The 20,000-nt window shown below is 40.5% G+C and overlaps 1 protein-coding gene across 7 annotated transcripts in view; it reads left to right on the forward strand.

Moving 5' to 3' along the window:
• Nucleotides 1–20,000, forward strand: part of kmt2ca (lysine (K)-specific methyltransferase 2Ca) — a 167,449-nt gene that overhangs the window by 31,344 nt on the left and 116,105 nt on the right. For all 7 annotated transcript variants that reach the window (XM_060869529.1, XM_060869534.1, XM_060869528.1 and 4 more), the window contains exons 3-5: nt 4,405–4,484; nt 15,402–15,534; nt 18,625–18,849. In XM_060869529.1, the coding sequence (XP_060725512.1) occupies nt 4,405–4,484; nt 15,402–15,534; nt 18,625–18,849 (438 nt within the window). The remainder of the gene's footprint in view (nt 1–4,404; nt 4,485–15,401; nt 15,535–18,624; nt 18,850–20,000) is intronic.

Genomic DNA, 20,000 nt, shown 5'->3' on the forward strand with positions numbered 1-20,000 from the left:
GGTGTGTGTGTGTGTACGTATATATGTGGTGTGTGTGTACGTATATATGTGGTGTGTGTGTACGTATATATGTGGTGTGTGTGTGTGTGTACGTATATATGTGGTGTGTGTGTGTGTACGTATATATGTGGTGTGTGTGTGTGTACGTATATATGTGGTGTGTGTGTGTGTACGTATATATGTGGTGTGTGTGTACGTATATATGTGGTGTGTGTGTGTACGTATATATGCGGTGTGTGTGTGTGAACGTATATGTATAGTGTGTGTACGTATATATGCGGTGTGTGTGTGTGTGAACGTATATGTATTGTGTGTGTGTGAACGTGTATGTATTGTGTGTGTGTGAACGTGTATGTATTGTGTGTGTGTGAACGTGTATGTATTGTGTGTGTGTGTGTACGTATATATGTGGTGTGTGTGTGCGTATATGCGGTGTGTGTGTGTGTGTGTACGTATTTATGTGGTGTGTGTACGTATATGTGGTGTGTGTGTGCGTATATGCAGTGTGTGTGTACATATATGTGTGGGGTGTGTGTGTGATCGTATATGTATTGTGTGTGTGTGTGTACACGTATATATGTGGTGTGTGTGTGTGAACGTATATGTATAGTGTGTGTACGTATATATGTGTAGTGTCTGTAAGTATATATGTGGCGTGTGTGTACGTATATATGTGGTTTGTGTGTACGTATATATGTGAAGTGTGTGTACGTATATATGTGTAATGTGTGTGTACGTATATGTGTAGTGTGTGTGTATGTGTACGTATGTGTTGTGTGTGTACGTGTCTATGTTGTGTGTACGTGTACGTATATATGTGTAGTGTCTGTACGTATGTGTTGTGTGTGTGTGTGTACGTGTATGTATATGTGTAGTGTGTATGTGTCTGTAGTGTGTGTGTACGTATATATGTGTAGTGTCTGTACGTGTGTGTGTGTATGTATATGTGTAGTGTGTATGTCTGTAGTGTGTGTGCGTGTCTGTAGTATGTGAATGTGTACGTGTAGGTATATGTGTAGTGTGTGTGTGTATATGTGTAGTGTGTGTGTACGTATATATGTGGTGAGTGTGAACGTATATATGCGTAGTGTCTGTGTGTACGTGTATATATCTATGTGGCGTGTGTGTGTACGTATATATGTGTAGTGTGTGTACATATATATGTGTAGTGCGTGTGTACGTATATATGTGGTGTGTTTGTACGTATATATGTGTAGTGTGTCTACATGTACATATGTGTTGTGTGTGTACGTGTAGGTATATGTGTAGTGTGTGTCTGTGTGTACGTATATATGTTGTGTGTGTGTGTACGTATATATGTGTAGTGTGTGTGTGTGTAGTGTGTACGTGTACATATGTGTTGTGTGTGTGTGTAGGTATATGTGTGGTGTGTGTGTGTCTGTGCTTATGTATATATGTGTGGTGTGTGTGTGTCTGTGTGTATGTATATATGTGTTGTGTGTATGTATATAAGTGTAGTGTGTGTGTATGTATATGTGTAGTGTGTGTGTGTGTACGTATATGTGTGTACGTGTACGTATATGTGTAGTGTGTGTGTGTCTGTAGTGTGTGTGTGTGTGTCTGTAGTGAGTGTGGTGTGGGGTTTCTCCATTTTTGCTCGTCATCTGCGTAACTGTTTTAATGTGAGTCGCTCAACACAGCAGAGTTATTAACGTTTCACTCTGAGCCCAAAGGCTAAACACTCCACCGTGCTGTTGGCTTGTAGCCGCCTGTAGAGGTACGAGGATGAGGAAGAGGAGGAGGAGGATGAAGAGGAGGACATAGGGGTGGTGAGGTCGACCCTGATTAACCTGCTCCAGGCTCATTACCCTGTTCTGCATTTCCAATGCTGTAGGTCATTGATCAGTGCACTGGGCGCCAGGCGTACAGGCATCATGAACCTCGCTCGTCTCCGCTCAGAAACCCTACACTGGACATCTGATCCTGTCTCTACCCATCATGCACCAGGGCGCACGCCGTACACACAGGCTGCCTGACGAGAGCGCGTCACTGAGACGAGTTTCCTCACATCCCATCAGTCTTATTTCTGTCGCCACCGATCCTTTACCTGTTCTTCATAAAGGCCGCGCGCTAGCCAGCTTCGTCCGTTACCGGGTCGAAGGGCGGGGTCTCTATTTACTGTTGCCTAGCAACAACGATACACCGATCCGAGCGGCGAGTGCGGAGAGTTTTACTTTTTAATTTTGTTTTACTACTTTTTTTTTTTTTTAGGAATATTTTTAGACAACTATACGGTACCATGTGTTTGTTTATTAAACTATAAGAGTTGGCAGAAAGATACCCCTCGTACCCCAACGAGAGAGAGAGAGGGAGAGAGGGAGAGAGGGAGGAAGCAGGAATCATCCAGTGATACATTAGTGACCGCTCTGAGAAAACAAGGTTTAGAAAGGAATAAATAAATAAATAAATAAATAAATAAATATATACTGAAATGTAGAGAAATTGAAGTCTATTAAAAAAAAAAATCACAATATTTAATCGTAGGTTCAAGAGCGTCGCTTGTTTAGTTCAGTATTTATTTCTGTCTAGAAAATTCTTTATTTATTATTAATAATTATATTTTTCACTGACATCTTTATTAAATAACGAAAACTGTAGAATTGTTGCCATATTACACGTAGCATGAAATCGGTCGTGTCCCGAATACAGTTTAATTTTATTGTAAAGAGATAATAATAATAATAATAATAATAATAATAAAGTCTTGTTGATGGACGTTTACAGGATTTTTATTTCCTGTGAAATGTTTGCTGCTGATTCAGCACGATGTAACTCAAATATTAATAAAATAATTAGATGTAATAACGTGTAGTGTTAAATAATATGGATATAAAAAATATTTTTCTTAAAAAAAGTATTTTCAATAAATCGATATTTAAAATATATAATATAATATATAATATAATATATAATAAAAGTCCTAGTTCTCCTGTGGAATTTTTTTTTAACTCTAATTTTCAATTATTGATTTATTGAAAATTAGAGTTAAAAAAAATTCCACAGGAGAACTAGGACTTTTATTATTCTTTACACACACCACATCAAAAAAGAGAGATATATTTATTTTTAAATGTATAGATATTATTATTTATCTGAGCAGGAGTGTTTCACGCTCGTGGTGCGACGCCTCTGACACACGCCTTGGCGTCGCGGACGCTTTCAAAAGCGGTGTCGTGGGCTTCGGCTTCCTTCTGAGCAGCACGTCGGCTTCATTTTTCCTGTTCGAACGCGCTTTCGCTGCACCGCCGGCCCCGGCGTCTGTTGTACGAAGTTCGAGTGTGTAACCATGGCGACGAGCAGCTGAGCGCTCGCTGCAGGCCACCGCGAGTCTCCATTGGCTGCTTGACTAAAAGCGGATGGGGGAGGGGAGGTGCGAGCGCTTGCTTTCTCTCTCTCTCTCACACACACACACACACACACACGGCTCACGAAGCTAAGCATGGTGTGTGCGTGCGCGTGTGTGTGTGTGTGAGTCTGTGTGTGTGTGAGAGTGAGATCTCAGGGTAATAACAGCAATCTAACTTCAGCTGCACCTGCCTGCTTAATTCCATCTAAAACAAGCTGCATGTTAGAAGTTAAAGTCCTGATGCTACATTTACGCTCGAGACGCGCTTTAAAAACCTCCACATCTGGATTGTAGTAAAGCGACTTTCCACAATCAGAAACACGACAAACGCTGCTTTAAAAGAACAAAACCAGCTCGTGGGGGTCGGGGGACACGCACGCGTTAAAGTCGTACGTTTGTTTACGCAAATGCATGCAAATCCGACGTGGCGCACGTTTACGCTTCAAACTTTACACACCACACTCACCACACATTCTTCTTTTGCACAAATTTTTTTTAACATAATTTTATTGCATGATGCTTTTTTTTTTTTACACGATTTTCACACGATTCTCTTTTTTAATAATTCTTATGCGTGATTTTCTTTACACATTTTTTTCAATAACTCTCACATGATTCTTTTACACGATTCTTTTACACGATTCTTTTACTTGACTCTTCAGGATATGGGGTTTAAACCCATTATTTAACCCCATGCAGTTAAAACCCATTGTTATAATAAATAATTAAGGATCGAACTGATTCTTTTTGACAGTTTGACTGTTCACACTTGTGTTATAGCAGCTGTAAACATCCTGTCACATGGTTTCTCTCTTTCTTTACAAACAAAGCTAATCGTGTTAAGAGAAAGTCTCCGAGGTTAAAGCTCTAGCTCCGCCTCTGCAGCAGAACTGGAGACTTCTTCCCTAAAGGTTAACGTCTTCTCAGAGATAAACGTATCGGCAGCGCCTGACCAATCAGAATCCAAACCGCTAGTGGAAATGTTGCTGCGATTGTCTTGTAATCGTTTGTCGTCGTGTCTCGCTCTTGTGTTGCAGGTCTCGTAGTCGAGGCAGAGCTCAGGCTGATGATGAGGACAGCATGGACGCCACGGACGCCACGCTGCCGCCAGAGACGGGTGAGAGGAAAATTTTTGTTTTTGTTAGCAGTCTGTCATGCGGAGAGAGCGAGAGACGGAAAGACTGAAAAAGAGAGAGAGCGAGGGAGACAGAGAGAGAGAGAGAAAGAGAGACAGACAGTGAGAGAGAGGGAGAGAGAGAGAGAAAGACGGAAAGACTGAAAAAGAGACAGAGAGAGAGAGACAGAGAGAGAGCGAGGGAGACAGAGAGAGAGAGAAAGACGGAAAGACTGAAAAAGAGGGAGAGAGAGAGACAGATGGAGACAGTAAATGAGAGAGACAGAGAGAGGGAGAGAGAGACAGACAGTGTGAGAAAGAAAGAGAGAGAGAGACAGACAGTGAGAGAGACAGAGCGGGAGAGAGAGAGACGGAAAGACTGAAAGAGAGGGAGAGAGAGAGACAGACAGAGAGACAGACAGTGAATGAGAGAGATAAAGAGAGATGAGACAGAGAGAGAGACAGAGAGAGAGATAGACAGACAGTGAGAGAGAGAGACAGAGAGAGAGAGAGAGAGAGAGGGAGGTCTGAGATCTGAGGTTTGGAGCCTTTGAAGAATTCATAGAGCGCTAAATGGAAAACCCGACACTGAAAGGAACGAGGGATTTCTGCAGTGCTCTCGCTCTCAGTTCGAGGTGTCAGCGTGGAGACGAGGAATGACTAATACTTTCTGAAAGCTTTGACCATTTCAGCCGCTCTCACACGTGATGCTCTCACACGTGACGCTACCGCACTTCTTTCTCCGATCCAAGGCGCACACGTACGCCACGTTTTAACCGCAAAACTCTCGTACAACGTGAGCTTCATCTAGAAACAGAGAAGAGCAAATGCGGGAAAACAGGAACGTGAGAATGTTCTGATTCCTGAAAAATTCAGCATTGGGTTTGGGATGACAGCAGTTTGGGGGGTGCTGATTTCAGACCAGTTTAAATTTGAGAACTGAAGATACTTTTACGTATAAACATGAGGATTGTTTTTAAGTCTGTTTATAGATTTTTATTCTATTATCGTTTTTAAGCCCCTCAGGTAACAGCTCATCGCCCCGGTGACGGAAAAACGTGTAAAATTCATTTATCTACTTTACGCATAATGTAGTTAGAGCAGTAAGAGTTCTCCAACACGCACGTAGCTTTGCACTTTGGGGAAGGGGCGGGGCTATGTCTCGAAAGGGGCGGGGTTTAGCTTACTGTACAGGCGAAAATTCCTGCGGTCTTTAAAATCAAACAGAAACATGACGACAAAAACAAAACTCCCAGATATATTAAAATAAATAAATAAAAATTAATTTTTTAAGAAAATGATTTAAAAATAAGATATTTATTTTTTATTTATTTACTTGCATAAAAAAAATTTAACAAATAAAAAGTTCATCAATATTTAATGTTATATTTTATATTTAATATGTTAGCGCCTTTCAGCCAGTTTGTTCTTATTACATTATTATTATTTTTTTTATAAAATTAAATTATAAAATTAATAAGAATTTTATAAAAATTATACAATTAATAAATTAATAAAAATAATAATATTTAATAAAATTATAAAATTAAGAAAAATTTAGCCTGATATCTCAGAGTCTCTCACACGTATTTTCACGTCCTTTATCGCGGTATCACGTGTTATTTACTCGTATCACTGAGTCATAGCGCCCTGAAGACTGTACTGAGCGTGTGCAGGTTTCCATGGTGATTTCCTAAAGAACATGTATGTAAAAAAAAAAAAAAGTGAGAGTTTAAAAGAAAGAGTACGATAACGATGAAGATTTCCAGGAGCTTCTGCATGCATGCGTGCGAGCGAGGACTCGAGTACGGCCAGGGAAAAAAAAGTGGGTCACGGCGAGATTTATTTATTTATTTATTCATTCATTTATTTATTTATTTAATTTATTTAGGTCCGTGTCCTATGCTACAGCTCTCCGTGCGCATGTTTCTCAGCCGGTTTGTGAAATCTCCTCACCATCATCACCATCATCATCATCAGAGCTTCAGACTTTCATCTTGTTTGCGACCGTGATGCCATCGCGGCGTCTCCGTGTGGTTCTTTCACACCCCACACTCTTTAACGACGTCATCTTTCGTCCGTTTTCGTTCTATTCCTTCAATTTTTTTTCTCTTCTCTTCTAAGAAAAGCTGCTCGGTGCACATTAGTGTTAGGTTGTTAATTACACTTTAGAGTCTGTCTGCGTCGACTTCTGGGAGTTTCCATACAGGAGAAAAAGGCTTGATTTTTTTATTTTTTTTTTTTATGTCTTCCTCGTGTCTCCGTTGCAGGGACGCGTGTGGATTCGTGTTTTGCGTGGAGACGATAAAGACGTAGCGCTCACGCTTCAGTGCTTCAGAGCTCCAATTCTTTTTCTTCTCTCCACCGTAATAGATGTATTGAAGAGGGAAGAAAAGAAAATCCTCAGAAGTACTTTTTTTTATTTTTTATTTTTTATTTTTATTTATTTATTTTTTAAATAAACGACTGACTGCCAATCACGCTCAGGTCACTGACTTCAAACAACCGCTTTCAGACTTTGTTTATTTATTTATTTGTTTGTTTGTTTGTTCGTTCGTTTATTCCTTTATTTATTCACTCACTCCGAATAAAAGCAGAATAAAAAAGCAGTTAAATTAAATTGGTAGGATTTTTATCCCCAGGATGTTGGGGTGAGAGGTTCAGATGTTTGTGGATCTCTGGAGGAACATCGTTTACTTCCTGGTCCGTGTTCAGACGTTTGTAGACCAGATTGTCTGTAGGGTTTAAAGCTCTCAGGTGTAGATCTGTGTGAACATTACATCATTAGATTTGTCCTGTACTCTTTACAGATCTCCTCCCTGATAGTTGGCCTGTTGTCTGTTCCCCAGCAGCTGCAGCTCATGAACACACACACACACACACGCAGAAACACACACCTTCACACAAAACACACAAACGTGCACAAACACACATATGCACACACACACGCACACACACATACACACACCCGCACACACACAAAACACACAAACATGCACAAACACACACACATGCAGAAACACAAGCACACACACAAACACACGCACACATATATAAAACACACACACAAACGTGCACACACACAAAATACACACATACATATCTTATGAATGTCTTTTAAATGGTGTGTGTGTGTTTGTGCGTGCATGTGTTTGTGCATGTGTTCGTGTGTGTGTGTTTGCGTGTGTGTTTGTGTGTGTTTGTGTGTGTTTGTGCGTTTGTGTGTTTGTGCATGTTTGTGCGCGTGTGTGTTTGTGCGTGTGTTTGTGCGCGTGTGTGTTTGTGCGTTTGTGTATTTGTGCGTGTGTTTGTACCTTTGTATGTGTGTGTTTGTGCATGTGCGTGCTTTTGTGTGTTTGTGCGTGTGTTTGTGCTTTTGTGTTTTTGTGTGCGCGTGTTTGTGTGTGTGCGTTTGTGTGTGTGTGTGTGCGTTTGTATGTGTGCGTTTGTATGTGTGTGTGTGCGTTTGTGTGTGCGCGTGTGTGTGTGTTAATGAAGCCGAACTGAAGCACTTGCAGTTTTAAATCTCTTCAGTTTGTCCTTCATTGTTTCCTCAGTACAGCATTAAAAGTCTGTTTTACATAAAAATCAGCGTTATTAAGAATCTTTACCTTTTAAATTTAGCAGTGTGTTAGATTTTAGAATCTAAGATATTTAGATTCTGTTACACGATGAAAAAAACACGAGGAGAAACAAATGGTGTATTTTTAAAAAATGCAGAATTTCTTTATAAACAGAAAAAATACATGCGATTTTATTTTACGAGAAATCATAAGTTCTGTTTTTGATTAGAAACTACAATAAAATTTCATGTTAAAACGTTGTAATCTTTTCTCACATGAACTAAATATACTGGACTCGTTTCCTCACTGCTAACGAGCGTGCGTTAAAGATCTGATTCAAATTGTCAAGTGGATTCGGATTTCAAAGTTTATTCCCTGACCCCGCCCATTTTAAACCAAGCTCCGCCCCCAGGAGCTAAAAGACAGAGCTAGAGTGTTATCCGTGGTGAGTCGTGTCGGAAAGTTATTGGCCTGAACATACCTGAGGTTGTAATTCTGACTTCCTGATTGGTGGAAGGGTCAGAATTCATTCGGCCTGCTTGAATGTTCGTCTCGGTCTGATTTAAGGATGGAAATAAAAACGGATCTGTTCTGTTTGTTCAACAACTGGAAGTTTTATACGGTTTGTGTCCAGGAGCGACGTTCATCACGCAGTAGTTACCGGTAAAATAGTTTTATATAATGCTAGTGGTTTTTTCTGTGATGTGGGCGGAGTCAACAGGTGTATATCTGTGATGTGGGCGGGGTCAACAGGCCTATATATGTGATGTGGGCGGAGTCAACAGGTATATCTGTGATGTGGGCGAGGTCAACAGGTATATCTGTAATGTGGGTGGCATCAACAGGTATTTCTGTGTTGTGGGCGGGGTCAACAGGTATTTCTGTGATGTGGGCGGAGTCAATAGGGGCGTGTCTATAAAATTATTGACGTGGTACATTCCATCTGTACGACTTTAACAAATAGACCAGAACGCGGTTTCCTTCAAACTCTTCTTCTGAGGTTGTATTACGGCCGTTATATATGTTTAAAAACACGTTAATTAGTGTAATTAACCTCTGGCTAATAAAGTTTACCGTCACCCAAGCGTGTTACCATGGTAACCAGGAAAAAGCTTACTTGTGTGTGGAGTAATGATGTCGTGACGTTTTCTTTGTGCCGCCCACACACACACACACACACACACACACACACACACACAGACACACACACTCACACCCGCCGAGGCTCCGCACTCGTGGCTCAGTGTCACGTTCCTGCTCTTAAACACATTGAGAGGGGAAAAAAAAACCAACCAAAACATTTCGCACCTCGTACCTTTTCACACACTGTTTAACAAGTGCTGGCTGGGCAAATTTGCCTCGAGAGACTCGGCTTTCATCATCTCTCCCGGGGCTGAGCCAAAGGTCACGGCGGCTGAGCTGCTTTGTGTTTGCAAAAACAACAATGTGGGGATTTTTTTTTTAACCCTTTACTATCATGATCTGACGGTTTAAAGCAGTTTGAGGCTGTTTTTAGGAAACGACTGAGAAATGTCATTACTTTAATAAGAGTAATCAGTATCCTGATGTCTGAGGAACGAGGGCAGCGTTACGGAGACGTCAGAAAGATCAGATATTTATATGCACTTTTACTGACAGACTGCAGGACAGAAATACTTTTAACTTTTAACTTTTGCATCTACCCTCATTTTTATTGGTAATTTTTAATGAATTAACAATAATAATAATGATAACGGGGGTCACGGTGGCTTAGTGGTTAGCACGTTCGCCTCACACCTCCAGGGTTGGGGGTTCGATTCCCACCTCCACCTTGTGTGTGGAGTTTGCATGTTCTCCCCCTGCCTCGGGGGTTTCCTCCGGGTACTCCGGTTTCCTCCCTGGGTCCAAAGACATGCATGGTAGGTTGATTGGCATCTCTGGAAAATTGTCCATAGCGTGTGATTGTGTGAGTGAATGAGTGTGTGTGTGTGTGTGTGCCCTGTGATGGGTTGGCACTCCGTCCAGGGTGTATCCTACCTTGATGCCCGATGACGCCTGAGATGGGCACAGGCTCCCCGTGACCCGAGGTAGTTCAGATAAGCGGTAGAAAATGAATGAATAATAATAATAATAATAATAATAATAATAATAATAATAATAGTAATAATAATATAATACGGTGCCCTGTACATGTGTAATGACAATAAAGTTGAATTTAGTCTAAAGAAGAAGAAGAAAATGATCAGCTAATTAATAAATAACACAATTGATTAGACTGCATCATGCAAGTCATAAAAAAACTATATAATCGTTTAAAAACCTTTTCAAACTTCCTTCAACATTAGTCAACACTAATACTACCTATTTTTTTGAGAGTTTATAAATACACTTCATTTTACAAATGTAATTATTTTGTAAATGTATTTATTTTCTTAATATATGATGAATAATACAGTCAAACCTTCTATAAGCACTTCAGAATTATTTATTTTTTTTTACATGATTTTCTAAGTTCGACGATTAAAGTGCAGTCAGGATGGAGTTCTATAGGACACGCTGTGGTTTGATGTGTGTGTGTGTGTGTGTGTGTGTGTGTGTGTGTGTGTGTGTGAACATGACCTGATGCACTCGTCTGCCCGCTCTGGTGTATCGTGACACACTGACCCTCATCTTAATGTCAGATTTATTTTAGCTGAAAATGGGATCTGTGCTACACACACACGAGAGTGCACACACACACACACACACACACACACACACACGCACACACGTACACACACATTCTAATCCACAGGCAGTTCCTCCTTTTCATTTGTGTGACGGATTGATTGACATTGGAGCGGATGATAATTGAGTTGTCCTGTCTGCGGTTTGTAATTTCATTGATCTGCATCTCACTTCCCCTTGTTTCAGTGTCAGAACTCAACGATTTCAGATGAAGGATTTGAGACTCATGCAGTATAAAAAAAATAAACTCTGCAGGGGGAGGGGGGGGACAAGCTGCACGTGTTCAGGATGTGTACAACGGACACGGACTAGTTACTAGGACAGGAAGCAGTTGTCAAGCCTCGTACTTGTTTCCAGACGCATCTGATTTTGACTGACGCAATGATTGTGAGATAATTGGTCAGTATGTGTAGATGAGTCATAATTGTGAGATAATTGGTCAGTATGTGTAGATGAGTCATAATTGTGAGATAATTGGTCAGTATGTGTAGATGAGTCATGATTGTGAGATAATTGGTCAGTATGTGTAGATGAGTCATGATTGTGAGATAATTGGTCAGTATGTGTAGATGAGTCATGATTGAGATAATTGGTCAGTATGTGTAGATGAGTCATAATTGTGAGATAATTGGTCAGTATGTGTAGATGAGTCATGATTGTGAGATAATTGGTCAGTATGTGTAGATGAGTCATAATTGTGAGATAATTGGTCAGTATGTGTAGATGAGTCATGATTGTGAGATAATTGGTCAGTATGTGTAGATGAATCATAATTGTGAGATAATTGGTCAGTATGTGTAGATGAGTCATGATTGTGAGATAATTGGTCAGTATGTGTAGATGAGTCATGATTGTGAGATAATTGGTCAGTATGTGTAGATGAGTCATGATTGTGAGATAATTGGTCAGTATGTGTAGATGAGTCATAATTGTGAGATAATTGGTCAGTATGTGTAGATGAGTCATGATTGTGAGATAATTGGTCAGTATGTGTAGATGAGTCATGATTGAGATAATTGGTCAGTATGTGTAGATGAGTCATAATTGTGAGATAATTGGTCAGTATGTGTAGATGAATCATGATTGTGAGATAATTGGTCAGTATGTGTAGATGAGTCATGATTGTGAGATAATTGGTCAGTATGTGTAGATGAGTCATAATTGTGAGATAATTGGTCAGTATGTGTAGATGAATCATAATTGAGATAATTGGTCAGTATGTGTAGATGAGTCATGATTGAGATAATTGGTCAGTATGTGTAGATGAATCATGATTGAGATAATTGGTCAGTATGTGTAGATGAGTCATGATTGAGATAATTGGTCAGTATGTGTAGATGAGTCATAATTGTGAGATAATTGGTCAGTATGTGTAGATGAGTCATGATTGTGAGATAATTGGTCAGTATGTGTAGATGAGTCATGATTGTGAGATAATTGGTCAGTATGTGTAGATGAGTCATGATTGTGAGATAATTGGTCAGTATGTGTAGATGAGTCATGATTGAGATAATTGGTCAGTATGTGTAGATGAGTCATGATTGTGAGATAATTGGTCAGTATGTGTAGATGAGTCATAATTGTGAGATAATTGGTCAGTATGTGTAGATGAGTCATAATTGTGAGATAATTGGTCAGTATGTGTAGATGAGTCATAATTGTGAGATAATTGGTCAGTATGTGTAGATGAGTCATGATTGTGAGATAATTGGTCAGTATGTGTAGATGAGTCATAATTGTGAGATAATTGGTCAGTATGTGTAGATGAGTCATAATTGTGAGATAATTGGTCAGTATGTGTAGATGAATCATGATTGAGATAATTGGTCAGTATGTGTAGATGAGTCATGATTGAGATAATTGGTCAGTATGTGTAGATGAGTCATGATTGAGATAATTGGTCAGTATGTGTAGATGAGTCATGATTGAGATAATTGGTCAGTATGTGTAGATGAGTCATAATTGTGAGATAATTGGTCAGTATGTGTAGATGAGTCATAATTGTGAGATAATTGGTCAGTATGTGTAAATGAGTCATAATTGAGATAATTGGTCAGTATGTGTAGATGAGTCATAATTGTGAGATAATTGGTCGGTCAGTATGTGTAGATGAATCATGATTGAGATAATTGGTCAGTATGTGTAGATGAGTCATAATTGTGAGATAATTGGTCAGTATGTGTAGATGAGTCATAATTGTGAGATAATTGGTCAGTATGTGTAGATGAATCATGATTGAGATAATTGGTCAGTATGTGTAGATGAGTCATGATTGAGATAATTGGTCAGTATGTGTAAATGAGTCATAATTGTGAGATAATTGGTCAGTATGTGTAGATGAGTCATGATTGAGATAATTGGTCAGTATGTGTAGATGAGTCATAATTGTGATAATTTGTCAGTATGTGTAGATGAGTCATGATTGAGATAATTGGTCAGTATGTGTAGATGAGTCATGATTGAGATAATTGGTCAGTATGTGTAGATGAGTCATAATTGTGAGATAATTGGTCAGTATGTGTAGATGAGTCATAATTGTGAGATAATTGGTCAGTATGTGTAGATTAATCAGTTGAGATATTGGTCAGTATGTGTAGTCATTGAGATAATTGGTCAGTATGTGTAGATGAGTCATGATTGAGATAATTGGTCAGTATGTGTAGATGAGTCATAATTGTGAGATAATTGGTCAGTATGTGTAGATGAGTCATAATTGTGAGATAATTGGTCAGTATGTGTAGATGAGTCATAATTGTGAGATAATTGGTCAGTATGTGTAGATGAGTCATAATTGAGATAATTGGTCAGTATATGTAGATGAGTCATAATTGTGAGATAATTGGTCAGTATGTGTAGATGAGTCATAATTGAGATAATTGGTCAGTATATGTAGATGAGTCATAATTGTGAGATAATTGGTCAGTATGTGTAAATGAGTCATAATTGTGAGATAATTGGTCAGTATGTGTAGATGAGTCATGATTGTGAGATAATTGGTCAGTATGTGTAGATGAATCATGATTGTGAGATAATTGGTCAGTATGTGTAAATGAGTCATGATTGAGATAATTGGTCAGTATGTGTAGATGAGTCATGATTGAGATAATTGGTCAGTATGTGTAAATGAGTCATAATTGTGAGATAATTGGTCAGTATGTGTAGATGAATCATGATTGAGATAATTGGTCAGTATGTGTAGATGAGTCATAATTGTGAGATAATTGGTCAGTATGTGTAGATGAGTCATAATTGTGAGATAATTGGTCAGTATGTGTAGATGAGTCATAATTGTGAGATAATTGGTCAGTATGTGTAGATGAGTCATAATTGTGAGATAATTGGTCAGTATGTGTAAATGAGTCATAATTGAGATAATTGGTCAGTATGTGTAGATGAGTCATAATTGTGAGATAATTGGTCAGTATGTGTAGATGAGTCATAATTGTGAGATAATTGGTCAGTATGTGTAGATGAGTCATAATTGTGAGATAATTGGTCAGTATGTGTAAATGAGTCATAATTGTGAGATAATTGGTCAGTATGTGTAGATGAGTCATGATTGTGAGATAATTGGTCAGTATGTGTAGATGAGTCATGATTGTGAGATAATTGGTCAGTATGTGTAGATGAATCATGATTGTGAGATAATTGGTCAGTATGTGTAAATGAGTCATGATTGAGATAATTGGTCAGTATGTGTAGATGAATCATGATTGTGAGATAATTGGTCAGTATGTGTAGATGAGTCATGATTGAGATAATTGGTCAGTATGTGTAGATGAGTCATGATTGTGAGATAATTGGTCAGTATGTGTAGATGAATCATGATTGTGAGATAATTGGTCAGTATGTGTAGATGAATCATGATTTTGAGATAATACATCAGAGTTTTAGACCATAAGTTAAAGTTTAGAGATAAGTCAGGACTTTATGGTAATAAGTCAGGGTTTGACTTCATACATTAGTGTTTTGAACGTGGTGGAAGTTTGCAAAGTTCGAATTTTGAGAGAAGTTGGGATTTTGAGATAAGGAAAAACCTGTAGAAAGTCTGAATTTTGAGAAATAAAATTTTTGGAACCTAGGGATTTGAAGGTAATGAATCATAATTGTAATACAATATTAGAACTATGAGATCGTCCCAATTTTTATATATATAGTAAATGAGGATTTTGCAATAAATCAGAACTTTGAGAATTTCAGAACTTTGAGATAATAAATAATGATTTAGAGATCATGTAAAGTTTGAGATAATAGATCAGAACTTTGAAATATCAGAATTGTGCGATAACATGAATTTTGGGATGCTGCATTAGAATTTTGAGAAGTTAGATTTTTGAGGTAATATCTCAGAATTCTAAGGCAGCAGAGAATTCTGAGATAAGAAGTCAGGATAGAGATAAAAGGCAACATTGTGGTAACTGTTGCTGCTGCTGCCAATAAAGAAAAAAACTTTCTTTCTGCAGTATTTTATCTTCTCCACCTGGCAGAAATGACACCTACATCATAAACACTCTGGAAGTTTAAAACAAACTGAATCCAAATCCACATTTTGCTCTGTTTTCCTTCAGTCTCCCAGGTGTATCATTTTTGGAACTGTGACACGAATTAAATTGTTTACTCTCTTTTTTTTTCCCCTCTTTTCTTTGAGCAGAAGCCATGGAGCTGGACGTAGATGACGAGGAGGAGGAGGACTTCCCTCAGACGCTGTCGCCGCTCTTCCAGCGCTCCGTGTCTGAGGACTCAGCCGGCTCGTCTGCCTCGACCACTGGGAAAGCCAAATCTAGGTTAGTGAGAAACACACACACGCATGCGCACACACACACACACACACACACACACACACACACACACACACACACGGTGATCGGCTTTATATACGAGAAGAGCGAGAGGATTTTTATTTTGAATAGCAGCGATGGTGAATGTGTTTGTGCTGCTGGGGGTTAAAAAAAAAAAAAAAAGAGTATACAAAGCAGAGGGCACATGATGAAAAGAGCTCAGGCCGTGTGTGTGTGTGTGTGTGTGTGTGTGTGTGTGTGTGTGTGGTTCACTGAGGTCAGAGAGAATGAGGGGGAGGAGGAAAGCAGGGGCTGAGCAGCAGTGATCATGGAGCAGGGGGATGATGGGAAGAGGAGGGAGGCCGAGACCCGGCACGATGCAGCCTCGCGACCTGCTGATGTCATTAGTACACAGAGGAAAGAAGAGGAGGGAAAAAAACCCACGCTCTCTTTCTACTCCCAATTAGCCGCGATTGTCTGCTTTCCGCTGTGCAGCGTATTGAGCAACATGACTGGGAGAGGAGGCTTTTCCCCCCTCGGCGTCTCCACCTACACCACAGCCACATGACGCTACGCTACAGAAATCACACACAGCACTCCGAACTCCACCGACACCCACCGTTAGAGTCTTCATTAAGTAACGACAAGATTTTTAAATCATTTCCTAGTTAGATTTGAGTTTTTCAGACAGTAATTTAGAGAAATTGGAAAATTACAAAGGTTTTATTTAGGTTTTGGATTTTTAGAATTAAGCTAGAATTTGGATCATAATTCTGAAATTTTCGAGACAGCGGAATTTCAGAATTTTTGGTAGTAAGACCAAATTTTGAGAAGTCAGAATTTAGAGGCAATTTTGATTTTTGAAAGGTCAGAATTTTGAGATAAATTAAAAATTTAAGAAGAATTTTTTAGTTAGTAAGTTTTAACTTTTGGGAAGTTAGAATTTTGCGATAAGATGTTAAAATTTATGGGGTCATGGTGTCTTAGTGGTTAGCACGTTCGCCTCACACCTCCAGGGTTGGGGGTTCGATTCCCACCTCCACCTTGTGTGTGTGGAGTTTGCATGTTCTCCCCGTGCCTCAGGGGTTTCCTCCGGGTACTCCGGTTTCCTCCCCCGGTCCAAAGACATGCATGGTAGGTTGATTGGCATCTCTGGAAAATTGTCCGTAGTGTATGAGCATGTGTGTGTGCCCTGCGATGGGTTGGCACTCCGTCCAGGGTGTATCCTGCCTTGATGCCCGATGATGCCTGAGATAGGCACAGGCTCCCCGTGACCTGAGGTAGTTCAGATAAGCGATAGAAGATGAATGAATGAATGAATGAATGATAAAATTTAGAAACATAGAAATTTATTTTTTTTGAGACAACAGACGAAGTCAGAAGTCGACGTAATTATTCAGGATTTTTGAGACAGTCAGAATTTTGAGGTAACACAATTTCTGAAGTTTGAGAAAAGAAGTTAGATTTTTAAGAGAATAATAAAAGGTAGTAAGGTTTTTAAGATTTTTGCAACCGATTATAACAGGACTTAGAAATATTTTCTATGCAGTACCTCACTAACACGAACCTCATTTACGATCGACCTTTAAACGTCCTGAGATTTTTATAAACGGATCACGGCGTCGAGTCCGAACCAGCGATTTATCAGTTACTCACCAAGTTAATGACCATTTCTTTGCTGCTTTAGTGGGAAATATAAGAGGCGCACATTCAGCGTTGTGTCTCTGTTTTTCAGGTAGCTATGAAGTGGATCAGGCGTTTTGTTGGTGTTTAGGGCTCATTATCTGAACAATAAAAAAAAAAAGATGAATAATTTTAGTGGAAAAATGTTTTTTGTCTTTGAATATTACAATATTTGCAGTTAGAGATCCTTGAAGCTCGTAGCTCAGATCTCCTCGTGTGCCCTGTGTACCTGTAGCAGCGTTAAATATCAGTTTGTGTTTGACGAGCAGCTCTTTTGGCATCTGAGCGAGTCGCTGTGAGTGTTTTTGGTGTCACGCTTATCCAAGTGGATCGTCATCTCCTCCCCCTCCACTCCTTCCGAGCAGAACCTCCTCCCTGTCGGACGCGTTCCAGCGTTTCCAGCCAGCCAGCGGGGAGTTAAAGAGCCGAGAGGAGCCGAACGCCTCGAGGGAAAACAGACACGTGTGTGTGTGTGTGTGTGTGCTGTTGAGCTTCATTTAGAGTCACAGGCTAAAAAGTTGCATTACTTATAAGTGTGTGTGTGTGTGTGTGTGTGTGTGTGTGTAATCCTGTGGGTGGAATTGTAGTACATTAATTGTAGTACTTTTGTTAAAGTCTTTCTATCTTTAACCCTTTACACTCCAAAATATATAATTTTTTATTTATTATATTCTTTAATGGGGACATAAAAAGTGTGTGTCTGTGTCTGTGTGTCTGTGTGTCTGTATGTCTGTGTGTGTGTGTCTGTGTGTATGTACGTACAAGATACACAGAAATCGAAGCCTGTGTTCAGACTAAGGGGGGAAAAACTCTGGACTTTGTGCCTAATGTGGAAAAGAAATGGATCATCAGACCTAGCTAAGTAGCGCTGGCTAGCCTAGCCTAGCCTAGCCTAGCATAGCTTGCTCATGTGGTAGTGTGGTTCAGTTTATTCTTATTCTCACTATTGATGAGGATGAGAAGGAGAATCGTGAGTATTTCAGCTGTTCGTGCGAAGAAAGACGTGTTATCACGTACCAACGAACACCCAAAACGTTCACGTGTGGTTCGGCGCGTGCGTAAATTTCTACGAATTCTCACTTTGTTCTTAGGGTTTGTTTTTCTCAGAAATCAGCAACCTGATTGGTCGGGAGGTGAAAAAAGCACTTGGGACTTTGGAAGCTCTGACAAACACCAGTTAAAACAATAGTCATATTTTTTATTCATGTATAATTACGGGTTATGGAACAACCATGAAATGGGTCAACGTTAAGCAACGTTACCATAGCAACACTAACTTATAGGAACGTCTTCTGGCCAATCAGAATTGAGGATTGTTCAGCGATGTGGCGAAGAGCTTGAAGTACAATGTAAAGAGTTTGTAACGTGATTCATTATAGAATTAATACTGACATTTTTTCTTCTCTCTCTCAGAAAAAAGCTGTGTGCCTTCTGTTATTGTGGTGAGCGGAGTGTACTGGGTCAGGGCGAGCTCAAGCTCTTCGGCCCGACTCCGGGTTACGTCCCTCTGCACATCCGTAACCGGCGCGGCAGCTCAGAGAAGGATGACGATTACCATGACGAGGACGACGACAACGACTTCAACGACGACAATGACAACGCCCGGAGCCCGGGCCAGCGTGGGAGGGGCCTGAAGAAGTGAGTGGATTTGTTCGGTCCACCCGATTCCTCCGTGGTGTGGTTCTGATTCTCAGAGGTTTGGCTGGAGAAGCCCCAGTTTCCTGTGAGGTCCGGCCGGCAGTTTACAGATGAAAGAAGAGCAGCGGGTTTTAATTATGCTGAATCGTTCTCTTCTCGTTCAGAGAGAGAAATCCTGGAGATTCCATGAGCCGTCTAACGTCAGCTCTTTCTGAAGTACTATTGATGTTTAAAAGTGGGGGTCGGATACCGCCAAATTGCTGCCTCATTAGCAGGGCTGCTATTGTCCTGCTGTGTGTGTGTGTGTGTGTGTGAGTGTGTGTGAGTGTGTGTGAGTGTGTGTGTGAGTGTGTGTGTGAGTGTGTGTGTGAGTGTGTGTGTGAGTGTGTGTGTGAGTGTGTGTGTGAGTGTGTGTGTGAGTGTGTGTGTGAGTGTGTGTGTGAGTGTGTGTGTGAGTGTGTGTGTGAGTGTGTGTGTGAGTGTGTGTGAGTGTGTGTGAGTGTGTGTGTGTGTGTGCGTGCGTGTGAGCTACAGAGTGAATAGGGAAGTGGCTGCTGATTGTGTAAGTAATGGATGCGGTTTGGACGTGTTTAAAGAGCGCCTGTTTGCACTGCCGGGAAAAACTACGCCTGTGCTGGGGGTAGAGAGAGAGGGAGGCAGAAAGAGTGCGAGAGGGAGGCAGAAAGAGTGCGAGAGGGAGGCAGAAAGAGTGCGAGAGGGAGGCAGAAAGAGTGCGAGAGGGAGGCAGAAAGAGTGCGAGAGGGAGGCAGAAAGAGTGCGAGAGGGAGGCAGAAAGAGTGCGAGAGGGAGGCAGAAAGAGTGCGAGAGGGAGGCAGAAAGAGTGCGAGAGGGAGGCAGAAAGAGTGCGAGAGGGAGGCAGAAAGAGTGCGAGAGGGAGGCAGAAAGAGTGCGAGAGGGAGGCAGAAAGAGTGCGAGAGGGAGGCAGAAAGAGTGCGAGAGGGAGGCAGAAAGAGTGCGAGAGGGAGGCAGAAAGAGTGCGAGAGGGAGGCAGAAAGAGTGCGAGAGGGAGGCAGAAAGAGTGCGAGAGGTGTGAGAGGGAGGCTGAAAGAGTACGAGAGGGAGGCAGAAAGAGTGCGAGAGGTGTGAGAGGGAGGCAGAAAGAGTGCGAGAGGGAGGCAGAAAGAGTGCGA

The sequence above is a fragment of the Tachysurus vachellii genome, chromosome 5 (genome assembly GCF_030014155.1).
Source record: "Tachysurus vachellii isolate PV-2020 chromosome 5, HZAU_Pvac_v1, whole genome shotgun sequence".
Classification (NCBI taxonomy): Eukaryota; Metazoa; Chordata; class Actinopteri; order Siluriformes; family Bagridae; genus Tachysurus; species Tachysurus vachellii.